Here is a 19354-nt window from a genome sequence, read left to right as displayed (position 1 = left end):
TGAAACTGAACACTAGGGAAAATGAAATCAATACTTGGATCTTTAGGACTTTAATTTTCATGCTTATATAAGGAAACCGGGAAGGCTGATTCTTCGAGTTTTTAAAAAATAGGATGAAATGATCCACCATTGATGTCACAAGCCCCCCAATGGCTCCCTGTACAGATACTTGCTTTCTGGCGCTCAATCACCTCAGCTCCCCGCGCGCAGAGTGGTTAAACTCTCGCTGCGGGCGACTTCCGCTTCCTGGCCTAAATCTGACACGTACTATTCCCCCCGTGGCAACTACCCAGGGTCGGTGACAGCCGAGGAACCGGGCGATGCCCCCAGCCGACGGGGGGACAGAGGCGCCTTCAGGTGGGCACGTAGCGGCGCCCCGGGCTCTGCAGCCGCCAGCGGTTCGCGCTGATCAGCCGCTGTTCCGCCCCCACCCCCCCACCTCTTGACACCCCCTGCGAAGTGGAGCGGCGCCGGCGGCCAGGGCGAGGGCCAGCCAGTGCCTGGGCCCGCGGCTTGGAGGTGTCTTTCTAGCTAGGATTGGGGGTAGGGGTGGGCGCTGGCGACGCGTGAAGTTGCCGTGGTTCCCGGGGGATACAGCCTGAGGGCGGGGCCTCAAGCGCAGAGAAGGGAAGGCGCCTCGGGGTAACGCTGGAGGCTGCGGCTCAGGCGAGAGGTGTCCGGGAGCCCCAGCCCGATCTGTCCTGCCCAATGGGCTCCAGGGAACCACCTCTACCCCCGGGAAGGTCAGGCCGGGGACCGCCGGCTCCGCCGCCGCAGAGATGCCCACCTTGCCAAGATGGCGACTCCCGGAGAGACACTCCCAAGGGGACAGCCATGTTAGTGGCCTGACAAAGTCCCCAAAGAAAATTGGAAAGCCCGCCTCTTCTCCGACACACACGAACAGGCACACGCACTAACACCTCCGCCGTGCAGCCCGTGTAATTGGGGGCGGACGGCCGCTTCCACGCCGACACTGAGCATGTGCAGTGTGGAGTCGAAGAAACGCGAGAGTCCCGCAGACGCAGTTTCAACACTTAGGGCTCTGGGACTGAGTTTAACAGAGGCAGCGGTTTCAGGGCCAGTGAAACCGTGACCTATTTATGGGGGTGTTAGGACAGGGCTTTCGTGCTCAGTGATGGTTCTCTGTGGGGTGAGTGACAGGGCTTCTCTGGAGTCACTCATGAGGAGGTGCGTGGAGTGACTGAGGTTTGTGGGTGAGTGATGGGGGCAGTGGGGAAAGTAGCGGGTAGTGTGTAGGGGTGATTATTGGGGGAGAGTCTCTGGAGTCAGTGATGAGTGGAGTCTATAGGGTGAGCAGGGGGCATCGGTGAGGTGAGTGATGAGAAGTCTATAGAATGAGTGATGAGGGTCTCGGGAGGCCACTGATGGGGTATGCGGGGTAAGTGACTGGGTCTGTGGGATCAGGGACCCAGGGAAAGTGGAGTAAGGAATGGGGACTGTGGCATGAGTGATAGGGTCTCAGAGATGCTCTGCGGGATTAGTGATGGAGGTCCCGCGAGGCAAATTATGGAGAGTCTGTGGAGTGTCATGGGGGTTAGTGGGCTAAGTGATGGAGGGAAGGTCTGAGAGATGAGTGATGGGGGTTCATTGGGTGAGTGATGAGAGTCTTTGGGGAGAGTAATGGGCGGTCTGTGGAGCGAATGGTGCAGAGCCTATGGGGTGAGTATTGAACCGTGGGCAGGTAAAGGATGGGGAGTTTTTGAGGTGAGTGATGAGGGCTGTGTGGTGGGTGTTGCAGGGACTATGAGGTGTATGATGAGGTTTATTGGGTGGATGGTCAAGCTTTCTGTGGTGTAGATGATGGAATTCTGTGGGATGAGCGATACGTTTATTTGGAACTAGTGATAGAGGGGTCTGTGGAATCAGACATGCCGCTTCCTGGGGTCAGCGATAGGTCCTAGATGGGATTGTTTCAAAAACCTGCTTTAGGAGTTCCCGTCGTGGTGCAGTGGTTAACGAATCCAAGCAGGAACCATGAGGTTGCAGGTTCGATCCCTGGCCTTGCTCAGTGGATTAAGGATCCGGCGTTGCCGTGAGCTGTGGTGTCGGTCGCAGACGCGGCTCGGATCCTGCGTTTCTGTGGCTGTGGTGTAGGCTGGTGGCTACAGCTCCGATTGGACCCCTAGCCTGGGAACCTCCATATGCCAAGGGAGCAGCCCAAGAAATGGCAAAAAGACAAAAAACAAAACAAAACAAAAGCCTGCTTTAATTTCTGCCCTTGATTTCATGATTTCTTTTCTTTGAATTTTTCTTTTATTCTTATTTTAAAATTCCTAAATTGAATGCTTATCGTTGATATTCATCTTTTTTTAATACAAGCATCAAATTCATGAATTTTTCTCTAAGAGCACTTTAGCTCCATGTAACAAGTTTTGATATGTAACATTTTCACTATAGTTTATTGATAATATTTTCTAATTTCTGGGGTTTTTTTGCTGACCCTTTATTATTCGTTTGTTTTTGGCTACAGCATGCAGCGGCTTGATGTGGGATCTCAGTTCCCAGACCAGGGATTGAACCTGGGCTGCAGTGGTGAAAGCACTAAATCCTAACCACTAGACCACCAGGGAACTCCCATCCCCTTAGTTATCTAGATTTGAGATTTTGATTTCCCCAAAAGTTGAAATTTTGTTATTGATTTCTAAATTATAGCCAGAGACGGTCATCTGAGTGATTATTAGATGCGGGAATGGATGTTCCTTGAAGTGGATGGTATGTATGGAACTTTAAGGTAAATTATTTTCTAAAACTTTTGTAAAATTGCAACTCCCACTGGCAACATATAAAAGGGCTCACTCCAGAATCATCTCCCACACTGAATGTTGCTGCTTTTTAAAATTTCTGCCATTATGAGGGCCAAACACAACAGTATCTAATTTACTTTGGTGTGCATTTTCCTGACAACTAGTGGCTGAACATTTTTCTCATATTTATTGGCCATTGGAGTGTATTTTTTTTTTAATTTTCATATCCTTTGCTCTTTTTCCCCTTTATGTAGTTTTTTTTTTACTAATTTTTGAATTTTAACCTCTGTCATTTGTTGTAATTTTTCCCTTTATCTCTCTATCTTGATTTTTGAAAGGTGTCTTGATAACTAGAGAAAATAATCATCAGCTGATTAGATAATTTTTCCTTTATAGGTTCTTGTCTTACCCAAGTGAGTTCTCCCCACTTTGTACTTAAACCTTAAATTTTAAAATTTTAGTTGTTTTAATTTTTAAAGTTAAATTTTAATCCAACTAGAAAATTCTGGGGTGTAGTGTGAGATGAGATTGAAGTTCATATTTTCCATTTGGATGGCAAATTTGCCAGCACCAGTCATTAAATAAATACCCTTTTCTCATTCAGTTAAATGCTAGTTTTGTCACATAAATTCCCAAATGTATATTGTTCTATTTCTGAACTCTATTTTTAATCCATATATATATATATATATATATACACTCCCTTTCAAAAAATTGTTTTGACTTTAGAAATACTTTAAATATTGAGTGGTGCTAATCCCCTCACTGTTCTGTTTAGTTTTGTTTTCTTTAATAATTTTTTTTTAGCATTTATTCTTCCAGACGGATGGTAAAAAACATTTTAGTTCAAAAACAACCATTAAAATTGTATTTTATAGTTTTCTTCTTCTTATAGATTCAAAACATTTCTTTTAAAAGGTTCATTCTTAGGTACTTTACATCTGATTTCATCATGATGAACAGCACATTTCTCTCTCTCTCTCTTTTTTTTTTACATCTAGAAGAGCTTTCTTTGGGGGGGATTTTTTTTTTCCATTATAATTGGTTTACAGTGTTCTATCAATTTTCTACTGCACAGCAAGGTGACCCAGTCACACATACACATATACATTCCTTTTTCTCACATTATCAGGCTCCACCATAAGTGACTAGACAGAGTTCCCAGTGCTACACAGCAGGATCTCATTGCGTATCCATTCCAAAGGCAATAGTTTGCATATTTCTCTATTTCTGTAGGAAAAAAATATATCAATTTAAAATTTTTAATTTCCTTTTTGTATTTTGGTGCTTATCCAAGGCAGTTATCACATTCTCATATGAATTCGAATTGACTTTTCTGGTCTCTTTTTCCTAGACATAATGTCATCAACAATGATACTCTCTCTTCCTTTCAAATAGTTGCCTCATCTTCTCCTATGGCATTAGCTAGAGCTTTCAGAATAATATCGAGGGATACTTGATAGAGGGTGTCCCCGTCTTGTTGCTCATTTGAAAGTAAAGGGTATTCATTCCACAAATACTTATTGCATACTTTCCCCCTTTCAGACACTGTTCTTGAAATCCTGAATGGCCCCTTACTCGCTACCTAACCTTTTTTTTTTTTTTTCCTAACAACTTTATCGATACAATTCACCTACCATAAACTTCACCATGTAAAGTTGACAATTCAGTGGTTTTTTAGGAAGTTCAAGGAGCTGTGCAAACCACCATCACAACCTAATTTTAGAATAGTTCATGGCCCTAAAAGGAACCATTGTAGTAATTCTTCATTCCTACCCCATACCTCCAGCTGCAGGCAGCCACTCATTTACTTTCTCTATAAATTTGCTCGTTTCAACCTTTCTTATATGTGGAATCAAACAATATGTGATCTTTTAAACTATCTCTTTCACTTAGCATGTTTTCAAGATTGATCTGTGCTTGGGCGTTCCCGTTGTGGCGCAGTGGTTAACGCATCCGACTAGGACCCCTGAGGTTGCGGGTTCGGTCCCTGGCCTTGCTCAGTGGGTTAAGGATCTGGTGTTGCTGTGAGCTGTGGTGTAGGTCACAGATGCGGCTCGGATCCCGCGTTGCTGTGGCTCTGGTGTAGGCCGGCGGCTACGGCTCCGATTTGACCCCTAGCCTGGGAACCTCCATATGCCACAGTAGCGGCCCAAGAAATGGCAAAAAGACAAAAGAAAAAAAAAGATTTATCCGTGCTATATAGGGCATGTATCAGTACTTTGTTCTTTATTACTGAATAGTATTCCTTTGTATGGATATACCACATTTGTTTATCCATTCATCAGGTGATGGACATTTGGGTTATTGTCGCCTTTTAGCTACAATGAATAATGACGTTATGAACATTTGTGTACAAGTTTTCCTGTGGACATGTGTTTTCGTTTCTCCTGGGAGTAGAATTGCTGGATCACATGGTACCTTTGAAAAAATGCCAGATAGGTTTTCAAAATAGCTGCACTGTTTTACATCCCACCAGCAATATCTGTCATATTCTCATCAACACTTGTTACTGTCTGTTTTTTTGATTTTGGGTTTTTTTTTTGCTTTTATAGAGCTGTGCTTGCGGCATATGGAAGTTCCCAGGCTAGGGGTGGAATTGGAGCCACAGCTGCTGGCCTGCATCACAGCCACAGCAACACAGAATCTGAGCCATGCCTGCGACCTATTCCACACTTCGCAGCAATGCTGGATCTCCGACCCACTGAGCAAGGCCAGGGATCAAACCTGAATCCTCATGGACACTAGTCAGATTTGTTTTCGCTGTGCCACAATGGAAAAACTTTTTATTTATTATTCTGCTGCACCATAATTTTTTAAAAATATCAGTATTTGTTCTTTGAGTCCAAGTTACACAATTTAAAAGGATTTGGTTTTTGTTGTTGTTTAGTTCCCTGGTGGCTCAGCAGGAAGTTTTTTTTTTTAACTATTCCATGTGTCTAAGAGAAGAGTATATCAACCAGACAAAGTTATGTAGCTTAAATCTAGCATTGATTATATTTTTCAAATCCTCTTTACTTCTTTTTTGGTCTCCTTGACTCATTATATTATAGAAGAGATAGAATAAAATCTCCCAGCATAATTAGGATTTTTGAAAACTTTTTATTTTGAGACAATTATAGATTCATAGGAAGTTGCAAACATAGTACAGGAAAGTCCCAGGTACCCTTCACCCGGTTTCCTCCAATAGTTACATCTTATAAAATCATATAATATAAAAATTAAACATTGTTACAATGTGTGCACACTTCTTTGTGTAGATTCATGTAACCGCCACCACAATCAAGAGACAGCACTATTACCCCTTTTATAGTTTTCAGCCCCACCATCATCCCTAACCTTCAGTAATCTGTTTTCCATCTCTGTACTTTTGTCATTTTTGAGAATGTTATATAAATGGAACCATACAGTATGTGACGTTTTAAGGTTTTTTTTTTTCCCCACTCAGCATAATGTCCTTGAAAACCATCCAAGTAGTTGCAATGATAGTTCATTTCTTTTTATGGCTGCATAGTATTCCACATTATAGATGTACTATAGTTTAGCTATTCACCTACTGAGGACCATTTTGGTTGTCTCCAGTTTGAGGCTGTTACAAATAAAGCTGCTATGAGCAATCCTGTACAGATCTTTTGTGTACATGTGAGACTTCATTTCTGTAGAATGAATGCCCAGAGTGCATTTGCTGGGTATTTTTTTTTTAAAGAAACTGCCAAACCATTTTCCAGAGTTTACATTCCCAATGGCAAGGTATAAGAGATCCAGTGTATCACATTTTCTTTTTTCTTTTCCTTTTTTTTCCTTGGGGGGGGGGGGTCCCTTTTTTTGACCATACCCTCGGTATATGGAGGTTCCCAGGCTAGGGATCAAAGTGGAGCTGTAGCCACCGGGTACAGCCACAGCCACAGCCACACCGGATCTGAGCCACGTCTGCGACCTACACCATAGCTCACAGCAACGCCGGATCCTTAACCCACTGAACAAGGCCACAGATTGAAACTGCATCCTCATGGATGCTAGTCAGATTCATTTCCGCTGAGCCATAACGGGAACTCCAATCTGCATTTTCTCCAGATTTCATATTGTCACCATTTTAAAAAGCTTTAGCTATTTTAATAGGTGTGTAGTGATTTTATTATCATTGTATTAATTCACATTTCCTTAATGGCTAATGACATTGAATATTTTTTAATTTTTTGTTTTGTCTTTTTGCCTTTTCGAGGGCCCCTTCCTGTGGCATATGGAGGTTCCCAGGCTAGGGGTCTAATCCGAGCTGTAGCTGCCAGCCTATGCCAGAGCCACAGCAACGTGGGATCCGAGCCGTGTCTGCAACGTACACCACAGCTCACAGCAACACCGGATCATTAACCCACTGAGCAAGGCCAGGGACTGAACCCGCAACCTCATGGTTCCTAGTTGGATTCGTTAACACTGCGCCACAACGGGAACTCCTGAATGTTTTTTAATTTTTAATTTGTATTCAATTTTAAAGGTTGCTTTCCATTTACAGTTACTGCAAAATATTGGTTATATTCCCTATGTTGTGCAGTACCTTCCTGAGCCTGTCTAACACCCAATAGATTGTGCCTTCCACTCCCCAGCTCCTATATTGCCCCTCCCCACTGGCAACTACTAGTTTTTTGTCTATATCTGAATCTGTTTCTGTTTTATTATATTCACTAGGTTTTGTCTTTGTTTTTGTTTTGCTTTTTGGGGCCGCACCCACGACATATGGAGGTTCCCAGGCTAGGGGTCCAATCGGAGCTACAACTAGTGGCCTACACCACAGCTCACAGCAACGCCAGATCCTTAACCCACTGAGCGAGGCCAGGGATTGAACCTGAAACCTCGTGGTTCCTACTCAGATGCGTTTCTGCTGCACCACAATGGGAACTCCATGTTGTATTTTTTAGATTCCACATATAAGTGATATCATATATTTGTCTTTGTCTGGCTTATTTCACTTAGCATAATGCCCTCCAAGTCCATCCATATTGTTGCAAATGGCAAAATTTCATTCTTTTTTATGGCTTAGTAGTATTCCCCTAATATACCACGTCTTCTTTATCCAGTCATCTGTTAACGGACACTTAGGGTGTTTCCATGTCTTGGCAAGTGTAAATGATGCTGCTGGGAAAATTGTGATCCGTGTGTCTTTTTGAATTAGTGTTTTTGTTCTTTTCAGATTTATATCTGAAAAGATATATAATACAATACCCAGGAGTGGAATTTCTAGGTCATATTTTTAGGTTTTTTGAGAAAACTTCATAGCACTTTCCACCATTTACATTCCCACTAACGATGTGTAAGTGTTCCCTTTTCTCCCCGTCCTCGCCAACATTCATGATTTGTAGGCTTTTTGGTAATAGCCATTCTGGAGGTGAGAGAATCTTGTGTGGTTTTTAAAATTTTATTTTATTGGGTTATAGTTGATATACAGTGTTGTATTAGTTTCATGCGTACAGCAAAGTGAATCAGTCATACATATAAATATATCCATTCTTTTTGCCTTTATAAGTTATTACAGACTATTGCGTAGACTTTCCTGTGCTCTACAGCAGGTTCTCATTAATCATCTATTTTATACAGGAGCGTGTATGTGTTATTCCCACCCTCCCAGTTCTTCCCTCCCTATCTGATGGTTTTGATTTTCATTCCCGTAATGATTAGTGATGTTAAGCACCTTTTCATGTGCCTGTTGGGCATGTGCATTTCTTCTTTGGAAAAATATCTGTTCTGGGAGTTCCCGTCGTGGCGCAGTGGTTAACAAATCCGACCAGGAACCATGAGGTTGTGGGTTCGATCCCTGGCCTTGCTCAGTGGGTTATGGATCTGGTATTGCCGTGAGCTGTGATGTAGGTCGCAGAGGCGGCTCGGATCCCGAGTTGCTGTGGCTGTGGTGTAGGCCGGTGGCTACAGCCCCGATTCGACCCCTAGCCTGGGAACCTCCATGTGCTGCAGGAGCGGCCCTAGAAGAGGCAAAAAGACAAAAAAAAAAAAAGAAAAATATCTATTCTATACTTCTGCCCATCTGTAAGTGGATCTTTTTTTTTTTTTTTTTGCTGTTGAGTTGTATGAGCTGTTTATATATGTTGGATATTAATTCCTTATGGGTCACATCATTTGCAAATATTTTCTCCCATTAAGTTGGATATCGTTTCGTTTTGGCCGTGGTTTCTTTGCTGTGCAAAAAGCTTTGAACATTAGAGTTCTCTTGTGGTACAGCGGGTTAGGGATCTGGCGTTGTGTTGTCACTGCAGTGGCTTGGGTTGCTGCTGTGGCATGGGTTTGATCTCTGCCTGGGAACTTCCACATGCCTTGGGCATGGCCAAAAATTGATATTGAACATCCTTTTTCTTTTTTCTTTTTCTTTTGTCTCTTTGTCTTTTTAGGGCCACACCCGAGGCATATGGAGGTTCCCAGGCTAGGGGTCTAATCAGAGCTACAGCTGCTGGCCTACACCACAGCCACAGCAAGGCTGGATCCTTAACCCACTGAGCGAGGCCAGGGATCGAACCCACAACCTCATGGTTCCTAGTTATATGCGTTTCCACTGCACCATGACGGGAACTCCAACATCCTTTTTAATTTTTTTTAATCAATGGCATTCCCATTATGGTTCAGCCAGTTAAGAACCCGACATAATCTCCACGAGGATGCAGGTTCGATCCCCGGTCTCACTCAGTGGGTTAAGGTTTCATCCAGTGTTGCCACGAGCTGAGGTGTAGACCAATGATGAGGCTCAGATCTGGTGTTGCTGTGGCTGTGGCATAGACCGAAGCTGCCGCTCCAGTTCAACCCCTAGCCCAGGAACTTCCATATGCTGCACGTGCAGCCTTATAAAGGAAAGGGGAAAAAAAAGAAATTTTTTACATTGAAATATATTTTGTGATCATTGTAGATCACACGCAGTTGTGAAAAATAATACAAGGTGATCCCTTGTGCGCTTTGCCCAGTTTCCTCCAATGATGACATTTTACAAAATTAAAGTATAATATACCAGCTGGAATTTTGACCTTATTACAATTCCATCATCTTATCCAGATTTTGTCAGTTTTACTCAGATGTGTATGTGTATGTGTGTATACTAAGTTTTATACATTTTTGTTACCTATGTAGTTTTGCGTTTCCACCACCATAGTCAAAATACTGAACGACTCCAGCCTCACAAGGATCCCTATCATTGCCCTTTTTTAACCACACCTATTTCCCCTCCTGTCCCCACCAACCCGTGGACACCACTAATCTGTGCTCCATGTCTAAAATTTTGTCATTTCAAAATTGTTATATTAATCAATTCACACAGCATATAAACTTTTTTTTTTTTTTTTTTACTTTTTCAGGCCGCACTCACGGCATATGGAGGTTCCCAGGCTAGGGGTTGAAGCAGAGCTGTAGCCGTCGGATTACACCACAGCCACTGCAACGCCAGATCCGAGCCGGCGTCTGCGACCTACACCACTGCTCACGGCAACGCCGGATCCTCAACCCACGGAGCGAGGCCAGGGATCGAACCCGCATCCTCGTGGATAGTCATCAGGTTCGTTACCACTGAGCCACAAAGGGAACTCCGAATATACACTTTTGAGGTTGGCTTTTTTTCACATAGTATCACATTCTTAAAAACCATCCAAGTTGTGCGAGCATCACTTGTTCATTCTTTTTTTCTTGCCGAATAGCCTTCCTTGGGGTGAATGTACCACAGTGTGTTTAACCAGTCACCTGCTGAAGGACATCCGGACTGATGCCAGTTTTGAGCTCTTACCAGTAAAGCTCAGATGGGCTGGGAGGGCGCAGGCACCTCGTCCCTGCTTCTTCCCACGTGATATCCAACGACACGATCAGCAGAAATGCCCTTGTTACTACCAAGCCTTGGTGAGAGCTCCAGGGGTCCTCCTCGGCCATCACCTCTGCCAAGGAGGCAGAAAGGGAAGGACACCGTTATCTCTCAGTGAGGATGAAAACCCCGTCTCCCCCCAATGGTCACCACTGGTTCCCAAGGGGTAGGAGAGGAAGAGGCAGCTGTTATTTCCCAGTAAGGAAGAAAGATCCAGCACTCTACGAGGCTTTCCTGACACTCCTCTGGCTGGAGCTGGGGCCTGGAGGTGCCTTCTTACCATCTGCCAAGGGTGGATGGTTAAGCTTGGATCCCCTTGCCTTCCTGGTAGTCACCAGGGCAGGGCCTTAGTGTTTCTGTGTTTGGCTTGAGTAGAGCCATCATAGCCTGAAAGTTAACTATTTTCAGAGTTTCTGTCGTGGCTCAGTGGTTCACAAACCTGACTAGCATCCATGAGGATGCAGGTCGATCCCTGGCCTCGCTCCGTGGGTGAAAGATCCGGCATTGCTGTGAGCTGGGGTGTAGGTTACAAGCGCGGCTCGGATCTGGCATTGCTGTGGCTGTGGCGTAGGCTGGCAGCTGTAGCTCTGATTCAAACCCTGGCCTGGGAACTTCCTTATTTGTTAGACTGCCCCTTCCTTGGTCCTTTGACTAGAGAGAGCAGGTTTTTCTTGGGACGGTTTTGTCCGCAACAGTTGGCCTTTCTGGTTTGCCAGCATCTCTAGCACCAAGTCTAGGACATGCACAGCTAAAAGAAGCCCAGAGAATATGATTTTTAAGACCTAGTTTGGTTCCATGCATATGTGCTGATTTTATTTGTATGTATTGAATGACCCTAAAGTTTTATGTAAGTTAACACTTCTTTAGCATACATTTTATATGAAGAGAGAACCCCTCTTTTTTTAAACTATTGAGCACTTTGGACCTGAATTTCCACTTCAATAATTATAGTTCTAGACCTGCTTTCATGTTCTGGCATTTGCCTGGTGTATTGTGCATACATTTAAAAAAAATTTTTTTTTTGTCTGTCTTTTTAGGGCTGCACCTGCGGCATATGGAGGTTCCCAGGCTAGGGGTCGAATCGGAGCTGTAGCTGCCAGTCTACACCACAGCCACAGCAATGCCAGATCTGAGCTGCTTCTGTGACCTACACTACATCTCACGGCTACGCTGGATCCTTAACCCACTGAGCGAGGCCAGGGATCATATTGCATCCTTATGGATACTAGTCAGGTTTGTTAACCACTGAGCCACGACAGGAACTCCTGTATTGTTTATTTTTAAAATAACTATTGAATTATAATATAATACAGAAAAGTGCCCACATCCTGTATGTTTAGCTGGATGATGTTTTAACAGACTGAGCAAACTTGTACAACCAGCCACCTAGATCAAGAAATAAAACATTACTAGCATTCAAGAAGCTCCCCAGGGAGTGCCCTCATCACTCAGCGGTTTAAGGATCCAGCATTGTCACTGCTATGGTACAGGTTCAATACCTGGCCTGGTACTTCCACATGCCATGGGTGTGGCCAAAAAGAAGAAGAAGAAGAAGCTTCCCTGTGTTCTTTTCTAATCACTAACTTCCTCCCAAGGAGTATCAATATCCTGACTTCGACAGCATAGATTAGTTTTACATGGTATTGAAATTTATAGAAACCAAACATACAGTATTGATTCTTGCTATTTTGAGTCTGGCTTATTTGGCCAATATAATGTTCATGAGATGAGATTTGTGCATGTTCTGGTAGTTGTTGATTCTCATTGCTGTGTAGTATTTCCTTGAATTAATAAAAGGACGACTTCGAGAGTTCCCATCTTGGCTCAGCAGTAGTGGACCTGACTACCATCCATGAGGACGCCGGTTCGATCTCTGGCCTCGCTCAGTGGGTTAAGGATCTGGCGTTGCCATGAGCTGTGATGTAGGTCGAAGACACGGCTCGGATCTGCTGTTGCTGCGGCTGTGGTGTAGACCAGCAGCTTCAGCTCCGATTCAGCCCCTAGCCTGGAGACTTCCATATGCTGCAGGTTGTGGCCCTAAAAATAAATAAATAAATAAGTAAGTGGACAATTTGTTTATCCATTCTATTGTTTATGGGCACTTACATAATTTTCAGTTTTGAATAAAGCCCCTGTGACCTTCATCATACCTGTCATTCGGCAAATATATGTTCACATTTCTCTTGAGTATATACCTCAGTGGAATAGCTAGGTCATAGGATATTGCATATCTTCGCCTTCCCTAGATACTACCAAACAGTTTTCCAAAGTGTTTGCCTTATTTTATGCTCCTAAAAAACAATTGATGAGTTTCAGTTGCTCCACCTCCTTGCCAGCTCTTGGTTATTTTCCATCCTTTTCATTTAAGCCATTTCTGGTGGATATGGAGAAGTATCTGTAGTTTATATTTTCTTTTCTTTTTGTCTTTTTAGGGCCACACCCGAGACATATGAAAGTTCCCAGGCTAGGGGTCGAATCGGAGCTGTAGCTGCCAGCCTATGCCAGAGCCACAGCAATGCAGGATCTGAGCCGCATCTTCAACCTACACCACAGCTCAACACCGGATCCTCAACCCACTGAGCGAGGCCAGGGATCGAGCCCATGTCCTCACGGATGCTACTCAGGTTTGTTACCGCTGAGTCATGACGGGAACTCCCTGTAGTTTATATTTTCTTGCTAGCTAATGAATTGGAGCATCTTTTCTTATGCTTATTTACCACTTGGATATCTTCTTTGTGACGTATCTGATCCTTTTGCTCTTCTCTCCCTCTTATTGATTTCTAGGGATTCCTTGATATTTTTGAAATACAAATTGTTTGTCAGATACAGATATTGCAGTTATCTTCTCCTATTGTGGGATTTGCCTCTACACTCTTAATTTTGTTTTCCCATGAACGGAAGTCCTTACTTTATTTATTTATTTATTTTTTTTTTTAGGGCCACACCCGCGGCATATGGAGGTTCCCAGGCTAGGGGTCTAATCAGAGCTGCAGCCTCCGACCTACACCACAGCTCACGACAACACCGGATCCTTAACCCACGGAGCAAGGCCAGGGATCGCACCCGCAACCTCATGGTTCCTAGTCGGATTTGTTTCCACTGTGCCACGACGGAAACTCCCAGAAGTCCTCCTTACTTTTAATGCAGTCCAATGTCATAATCTTTCATTCTGCCAGATAGCAAAGCTTAATATGAAGCACATGAATTAAGACAGCATAGTCCTGGGGAGTTCCCATCGTGGCTCAGCGGAAAGGGGTCTGCCTGGCATCCATGAGGACGCAGGTTTGATCCCTGGCCTCGATCAGTGAGTTAAGGATCTGGTGTTGCCATGAGCTGTGGTGTAGGTCGAAGACAGGGCTTGAATCTGGCTGTGGCGTAGGCCAGCAGCTACAGCTCCAATTCGACCCCTAGCCTGGGAACCTCCATATGCCGCAGGTGTGGCCCTAAAAGGACGAAAAACAAAAGAAAAGACACTGTAGTACTGGTCCGAGACTAGACAAATAGACCAACGGCAATACGGGGTTCAGGAGTGAATCCCCACGTACATGGTCACAAATCGACCTGGAAAAGCGGGAATTGTTTCCATAAGCGGTACTGGATTATCTTGATATTGATATGGAAGAACTGAATCTTGGCCCTAACACATACTACACAGCAAATCCTTCCTGAGAAGACTGTAGATCTAAATGTGAGATATAAAACAGTAAAACTTTTAGAAGAAAACATTAAATATCTTTATGGCCCTGAGGTAGGCTGCACTTTCTTAGCTAAGACCTGAGTAGTGCTCACCATAATGGAAAGAAGAGGAAATAACATGGTGTGTTTCTTTCTTTCTTTTTTCTTTTTCTTTTTTTTTTTCTTCTTTTTTGTCCTTTTAGGCATTTGGAGGTTCCCAGGCTAGGGTCGAATCGGAGGTACAGCTTCCAGCCTACATCACAGCCACAGCAACGCCAGATCTAAGCCACGTCTGTGATCTACACCACAGCTCATGGCAATGCCGGATCCTTAACCCACTGAACAAGGCCAGGGATCGAACCCACAACCTCATGGTTCCTAGTCGGATTCGTTTCCAATGTGCCACGATGGGAACTCCAATAACATGGTGTGTTTCTGTCCAATGCTTCATTTCACATCTTTGTCTTTTTGTTTAGACATATTTTTAAACCCAACCCCATTATCTTTTACAGCAGAATTCAGCTCATTCAATGTACTTGAAGTATAATATATTTGATTTCATGCCTCCTGTTATTTTATGTTTATAGTTTATCTTACTTTGTTGATATTTCCTTACTTTCTCTTTTCCTATTGTGATGGTTTAGTCAGGTTTCTCCTAATTACCCTATAGTTTCTTATTATGTGGTAATTACAGTTTGGAATTTTGATTATTTTAATCAGTTTCTGCTAATAGTTGCCTTCACCTTCCTTACAAATATGATTGTCAATATTTTCTCTATTTCTAAGGTTGTAATATTCTTTGGAAATATGCATCTCTAATTCTAGTATTAGAGATGCATAATTTGCCTTCCCATCCTCATTTCACTCAGTGCATTTCCCCAGGGTATTACATTTTGTCCACGGCATTGCTCACGGCAATGCTGGATCCTTAACCCACTGAGCGAGGCCAGGGATCAAACTGGCAACCTCATGGTTCCTAGTCGGATTCGTTAATCACTAAGCCACTACGGGAACTCCCCTAAATTGCTTTCCTCCAATTTTGAAGTTTCTATTACTATTTAATTTATAATTGTTTAGATTATTCCTTTGAGTATTCTCCTGAGATACTCATATTGGCATATAATGCTATAATGCTTATATGTCTAAAATTGTCATTGCTCTAACAGAAAAATTGTATTGAGCTAGAGTGGGCTTAAAATTCTTAGATCTCAGTCACTTTCTCTCAATAATTCATAGATTTTTTCCCCCTTCTAATATAGCTCCTGTTATTGCAAAATGAGAAGTCTAGGAGTTCCTGTTGTGGCTCAGTGATAAGAACCTGACTCGTATCCTTGAGGATGTCGGTTCAATCCTGACTAGTATCCATGAGGACACAGGTTCGATCCCTGGCCCCACTCAATGAGTTAAGGATCTGGCATTGCCGTGAGCTGTGGTGTAGGTCGCAGATGCAGCTCCAATCTGGAGTTGCTGTGGCTCTGGCGTAGGCCGGAGGCTACAGCTCCAATTCGATCCCTAGCCTGAGAACTTCCATATGCCGCAGGTGTGGCCCTAAAGAGACAGGAAAAAAAAAAAAAAAGTCTGGTGCCGTTGTGATCCCCTTCCATTGTAAATAACATGTGGTTTCCGTATGGTAGTGTTTTAAGTTTTCTTTTTATCCTTTAAATTTAATACCAAACCAGATTTGGGGTTGGTTTGGTTCCTCTGGGAGTAAAGGATTGGGAGGATTATCTGTGGGAGAGGATCAGGGAGTTAGAGTCTAACAGGATTAGATAATCCAAGGCCTGTAGGTGTCATTCATGTTGGGGCAGTGAGTGATAATCTCGGGAAATCCTTGAAGAAAAATAGAGACATATATGGATAAGTGATTGGGACCTCTGTAGAAATTTTTGAGGTTTTATTAGAGTTGGAGATCTCCAAAGTCATCTGAAGTATCTCAAGTCATTAGTCAGTCCATGAGAGTTATTATTTCTTTTTTTCTGTCTTTTTGCTTTTTCTAGGGCCGCTCCCGCGGCATATGGAGGTTCCCAGGCTAGGGGTCCAATCGGAGCTGTAGCCACCGGCCTATACCACAGCCACAGCCACTCGGGATCCAAGCCGTGTCTGCGACCCACACCACAGCTCACGGCAATACCAGATCCTTAACCCACTGAGGGAGGCCAGGGATCGAACCTGCGTCCTCATGGATCCTAGTCGGGTTTGTTACTGCTGAACCACGATGGGAACTCCGAGTTCTCAATTTTAAGGTGAAGAAACGCAGGCTAGCATGACTTCCCCAGGTTCTAGCTAGAAGGCAGAAGAGCTGGAATTCAAACTCACATTCGTTCTACACCAAGTTGCAAGGGTTTTTTCCATATTCTACACTAATACTTGGTGTTCGGTGTTGTAAACTGTACTTTGGTGCCCTCAGAAAGCACTTGTGGGGTGAATGCTGAGTGACTGATCACGTGGACAATTGCTTTTCCAGGTTTCTTGGAGTCTCTGCGGAGCCCCTGGGCCAGACCCCGCTGTGAAGGCTGCAGGATCTTCCTTCCCCCCAGAGCAGCTCTGGTTGAGTCCTCGGACCTGCCTGGCCTCGGGCTCCCGGGAAGAGCAGAGTTGCCCCCAGGAGAGCCCGAGGGCTGAGGCCCAGCGGGAGGATGCCCGCCAACCGGAGCTCTCCCCAGTGGTCCCCAACCCGGACGGCAGTGGGACACAGCAGCGTGTGTGAGGTGAGGAGGGCGAGGGCTCCAGGGCTGAGAGTTGATAGATGGCTCCGGTCACCGAGGCCTTGGGGCAGAGGCCAGTGAGTCCCAGGAGGGGGCTGGTTCTGGACTCGCTGTCCCTGAGACGGATCCCCATCCTCCTGCTGTGTGAGCACCACGTGGCTGGTGTCCCGCCTTCAGAGCCTTGTGTGTTTCAGTGGAAAGGATGATGTGGCTGGTGGAGGAAAAGTGGGGATCGTCTTACCTTCAGCCTCGGGTTGGGGGGAAGGCAGCTCCCTGCAGGGTGGGAGGTCCAGGTGGGGGTGACCACCAGCCCCAGCCAGGGAGATGCTACCCCCTGATGCCCAGCACAGGCCCTTCACGCTCCTCTGGCTCTGTGCTTGCGCTCAGCTGAGTCCCACCAGAGCCTCCTTTCCCCCTGGGCCTTGGGGATTTGATGATTTCTCCTCTGTCCTGATTTCGGGCAGAGAAATCCCTTTTCTTTGGAACTTGGAGGATGGTAGGGTAAGAGGGTGAGGACTGTCTCTAGGGCCTCTCTAGCTGTTCCTCCTCCTCCTTTCAAAGACAAATAAAGTGGCCTCAGAAGGTATGTGACTTGCCCAGGCCTCTCCGATGGTGAGTGACAGCAGCGGACTCGAGCCAGGCCTCCTGACTGTCCTCCACCCTCACCACACGGCAGCCAAGGCCAAGTTTCCCACTAAAAGTTCCCCTCGAGATTCTCCAAAGAGAGGAGGACCATAAGGGAGCCAGACCCCTGCCCCACAGCTCCCTCCTTCTGACCATACTGTCGATGCTGTCACCTCTGGGGACAGGCTCCTTGTCACAGGAGCTCAGGGTTATGTGGGCATTAGGATAATAGTAAACTTTTTAAAATTATAATGATGTGGGAGTTCCCGTTGTGGCTCAGTGGTAACAAACCTGACTAGCATCTGTGAGGATATGAGTTCGATCCCTGGCCTTGCTCAGTGGCTTAAAGGATCCGGCATTGCCGTGAGCTGTGGTGTAGGTCGCAGATGCAACTCGGATCCCGCGTTGCTGTGGCTGTGGCGTAGGCCAGTGGCTACAACTCCGATAAGACCCCTAGCCGGGGAACCTCCACATGCCGCGGGAGCGGCCTTAGAAAAGGCAAAAAGACAAAATAATAATAATAATAAAATGAAATAAAATAATAATTGATTTTTATTATTTCATTATTTCATGATATAATGCTAGAAAATCCAAGTAAGCAAATAGAAGAGAATAAAACATTACTTGTAATTCCAGCATTAGCCAAAATTAGCCATTGTTAACATTTAGCTCTGTTTCCTTACAGTTGGTTTTTCCTTGTAGGTGCATATATGTGGGTATATGTGCGGGGTTGGGAATGTGCATACATACCACACATATGTACATTATATAGCTCATTTAAAAATTAAATCATAGTATTTGATTGTCTCCTTTTTAACTTAGTAGTTTCATGTAATTTTCTAGGCAGTAAATATTTTTCCTCATACTCACATAATGCATATAGCGTTATAAGGAGTTCCCGCTGTGGCACAGGGATTAAGAATCTAACTGCAGTGGCTGGGGTCCCTGGCCTGGGAACTTCCATGTGCTGTGGGTGTGGATATAAAAAAGGCACATATAGCATTATAGCCTTTAGATAAACTAAGATTGATTTAACCAATTGACTCTATGTGAATTAGGATTTTTAGGTTTTCTGTTTCAATTAAAACTACTGTGGTTGGAGTTCCCTGGTGGCTCAAAGGGTTAAGGATCTGGCATTTTCACTGATGGGGCTCCAGTTGCTGCTGTGGCACGGGTTTGATCCCTGACCCCAGAATTCCCACACGCCATGGGTGCCGCCAAAAAAAAAAAAAAAAAACTAAAAAGCAAAAAAAGCCTGCCATGGTGAAATTCCTACACTTAGATCTTTTTACCCAAGTCACTGAAATTATATTTTGAGTCAAAGGTATAGGGGCATCGAGGAATTCCCGCCATTGCTCAGCAGTTAGCAAACCCAACTAGCGTCTATGAGGACGCAGGTTCGATCCCTGGCCTCACTCAGTGGGTTAAAGGATCTGGCATTGCTGTGAGCTGTGGTGTAGGTGGCAGATGCAGCTTGGATCTCACGTTGCTATGGCTGTGACAGAGGCCGGTGGCTACAGCTCCGATTGGATCCCTAGCCTGGGAACCTCCATATGCTGTGGGTGTGGCCCTAAAAAGATAAGACCAAAAAAAAAAAAAAAGATACAGGGGCATCGAATGGTAAAGGAATTGCTGCCTAAAAGTAGGGCACTTCCGCTGTGGAAAATTGTCCTTGTCTAGGCTGTAAACCCACAGGTTGGGGCCACCACAGTGTGGTCCTCCCCATTCCTTCTGCACACATGGCCTCT

The 19354-nt window shown here is 44.6% G+C and overlaps 1 protein-coding gene across 5 annotated transcripts in view; it reads left to right on the top strand.

Moving 5' to 3' along the window:
* Positions 1-237: 237 nt before the first annotated feature.
* ZNF41 (zinc finger protein 41) overlaps positions 238-19354 on the top strand; it is a 47701-nt gene continuing 28584 nt past the window's right edge. The window contains exons 1-3 of one of the 5 annotated variants that reach the window (XM_047765693.1): positions 238-357; positions 2674-2733; positions 16742-16985. In XM_047765693.1, the coding sequence (XP_047621649.1) occupies positions 16914-16985 (72 nt within the window). In that variant the 5' untranslated portion in view covers positions 238-357; positions 2674-2733; positions 16742-16913. Of the gene's footprint in view, positions 358-501; positions 1215-2673; positions 2753-16741; positions 16986-19354 lie in introns of those variants that run through there. The other 4 variants (XM_047765694.1, XM_047765695.1, XM_047765696.1 and 1 more) reach the window with 4 other exon arrangements.

The sequence above is a fragment of the Phacochoerus africanus genome, chromosome X (genome assembly GCF_016906955.1).
Source record: "Phacochoerus africanus isolate WHEZ1 chromosome X, ROS_Pafr_v1, whole genome shotgun sequence".
NCBI lineage: Eukaryota > Metazoa > Chordata > Mammalia > Artiodactyla > Suidae > Phacochoerus > Phacochoerus africanus.
Note: the sequence above shows the minus strand (reverse complement) of the source record. Positions and strands in the feature narration are given on the sequence as shown.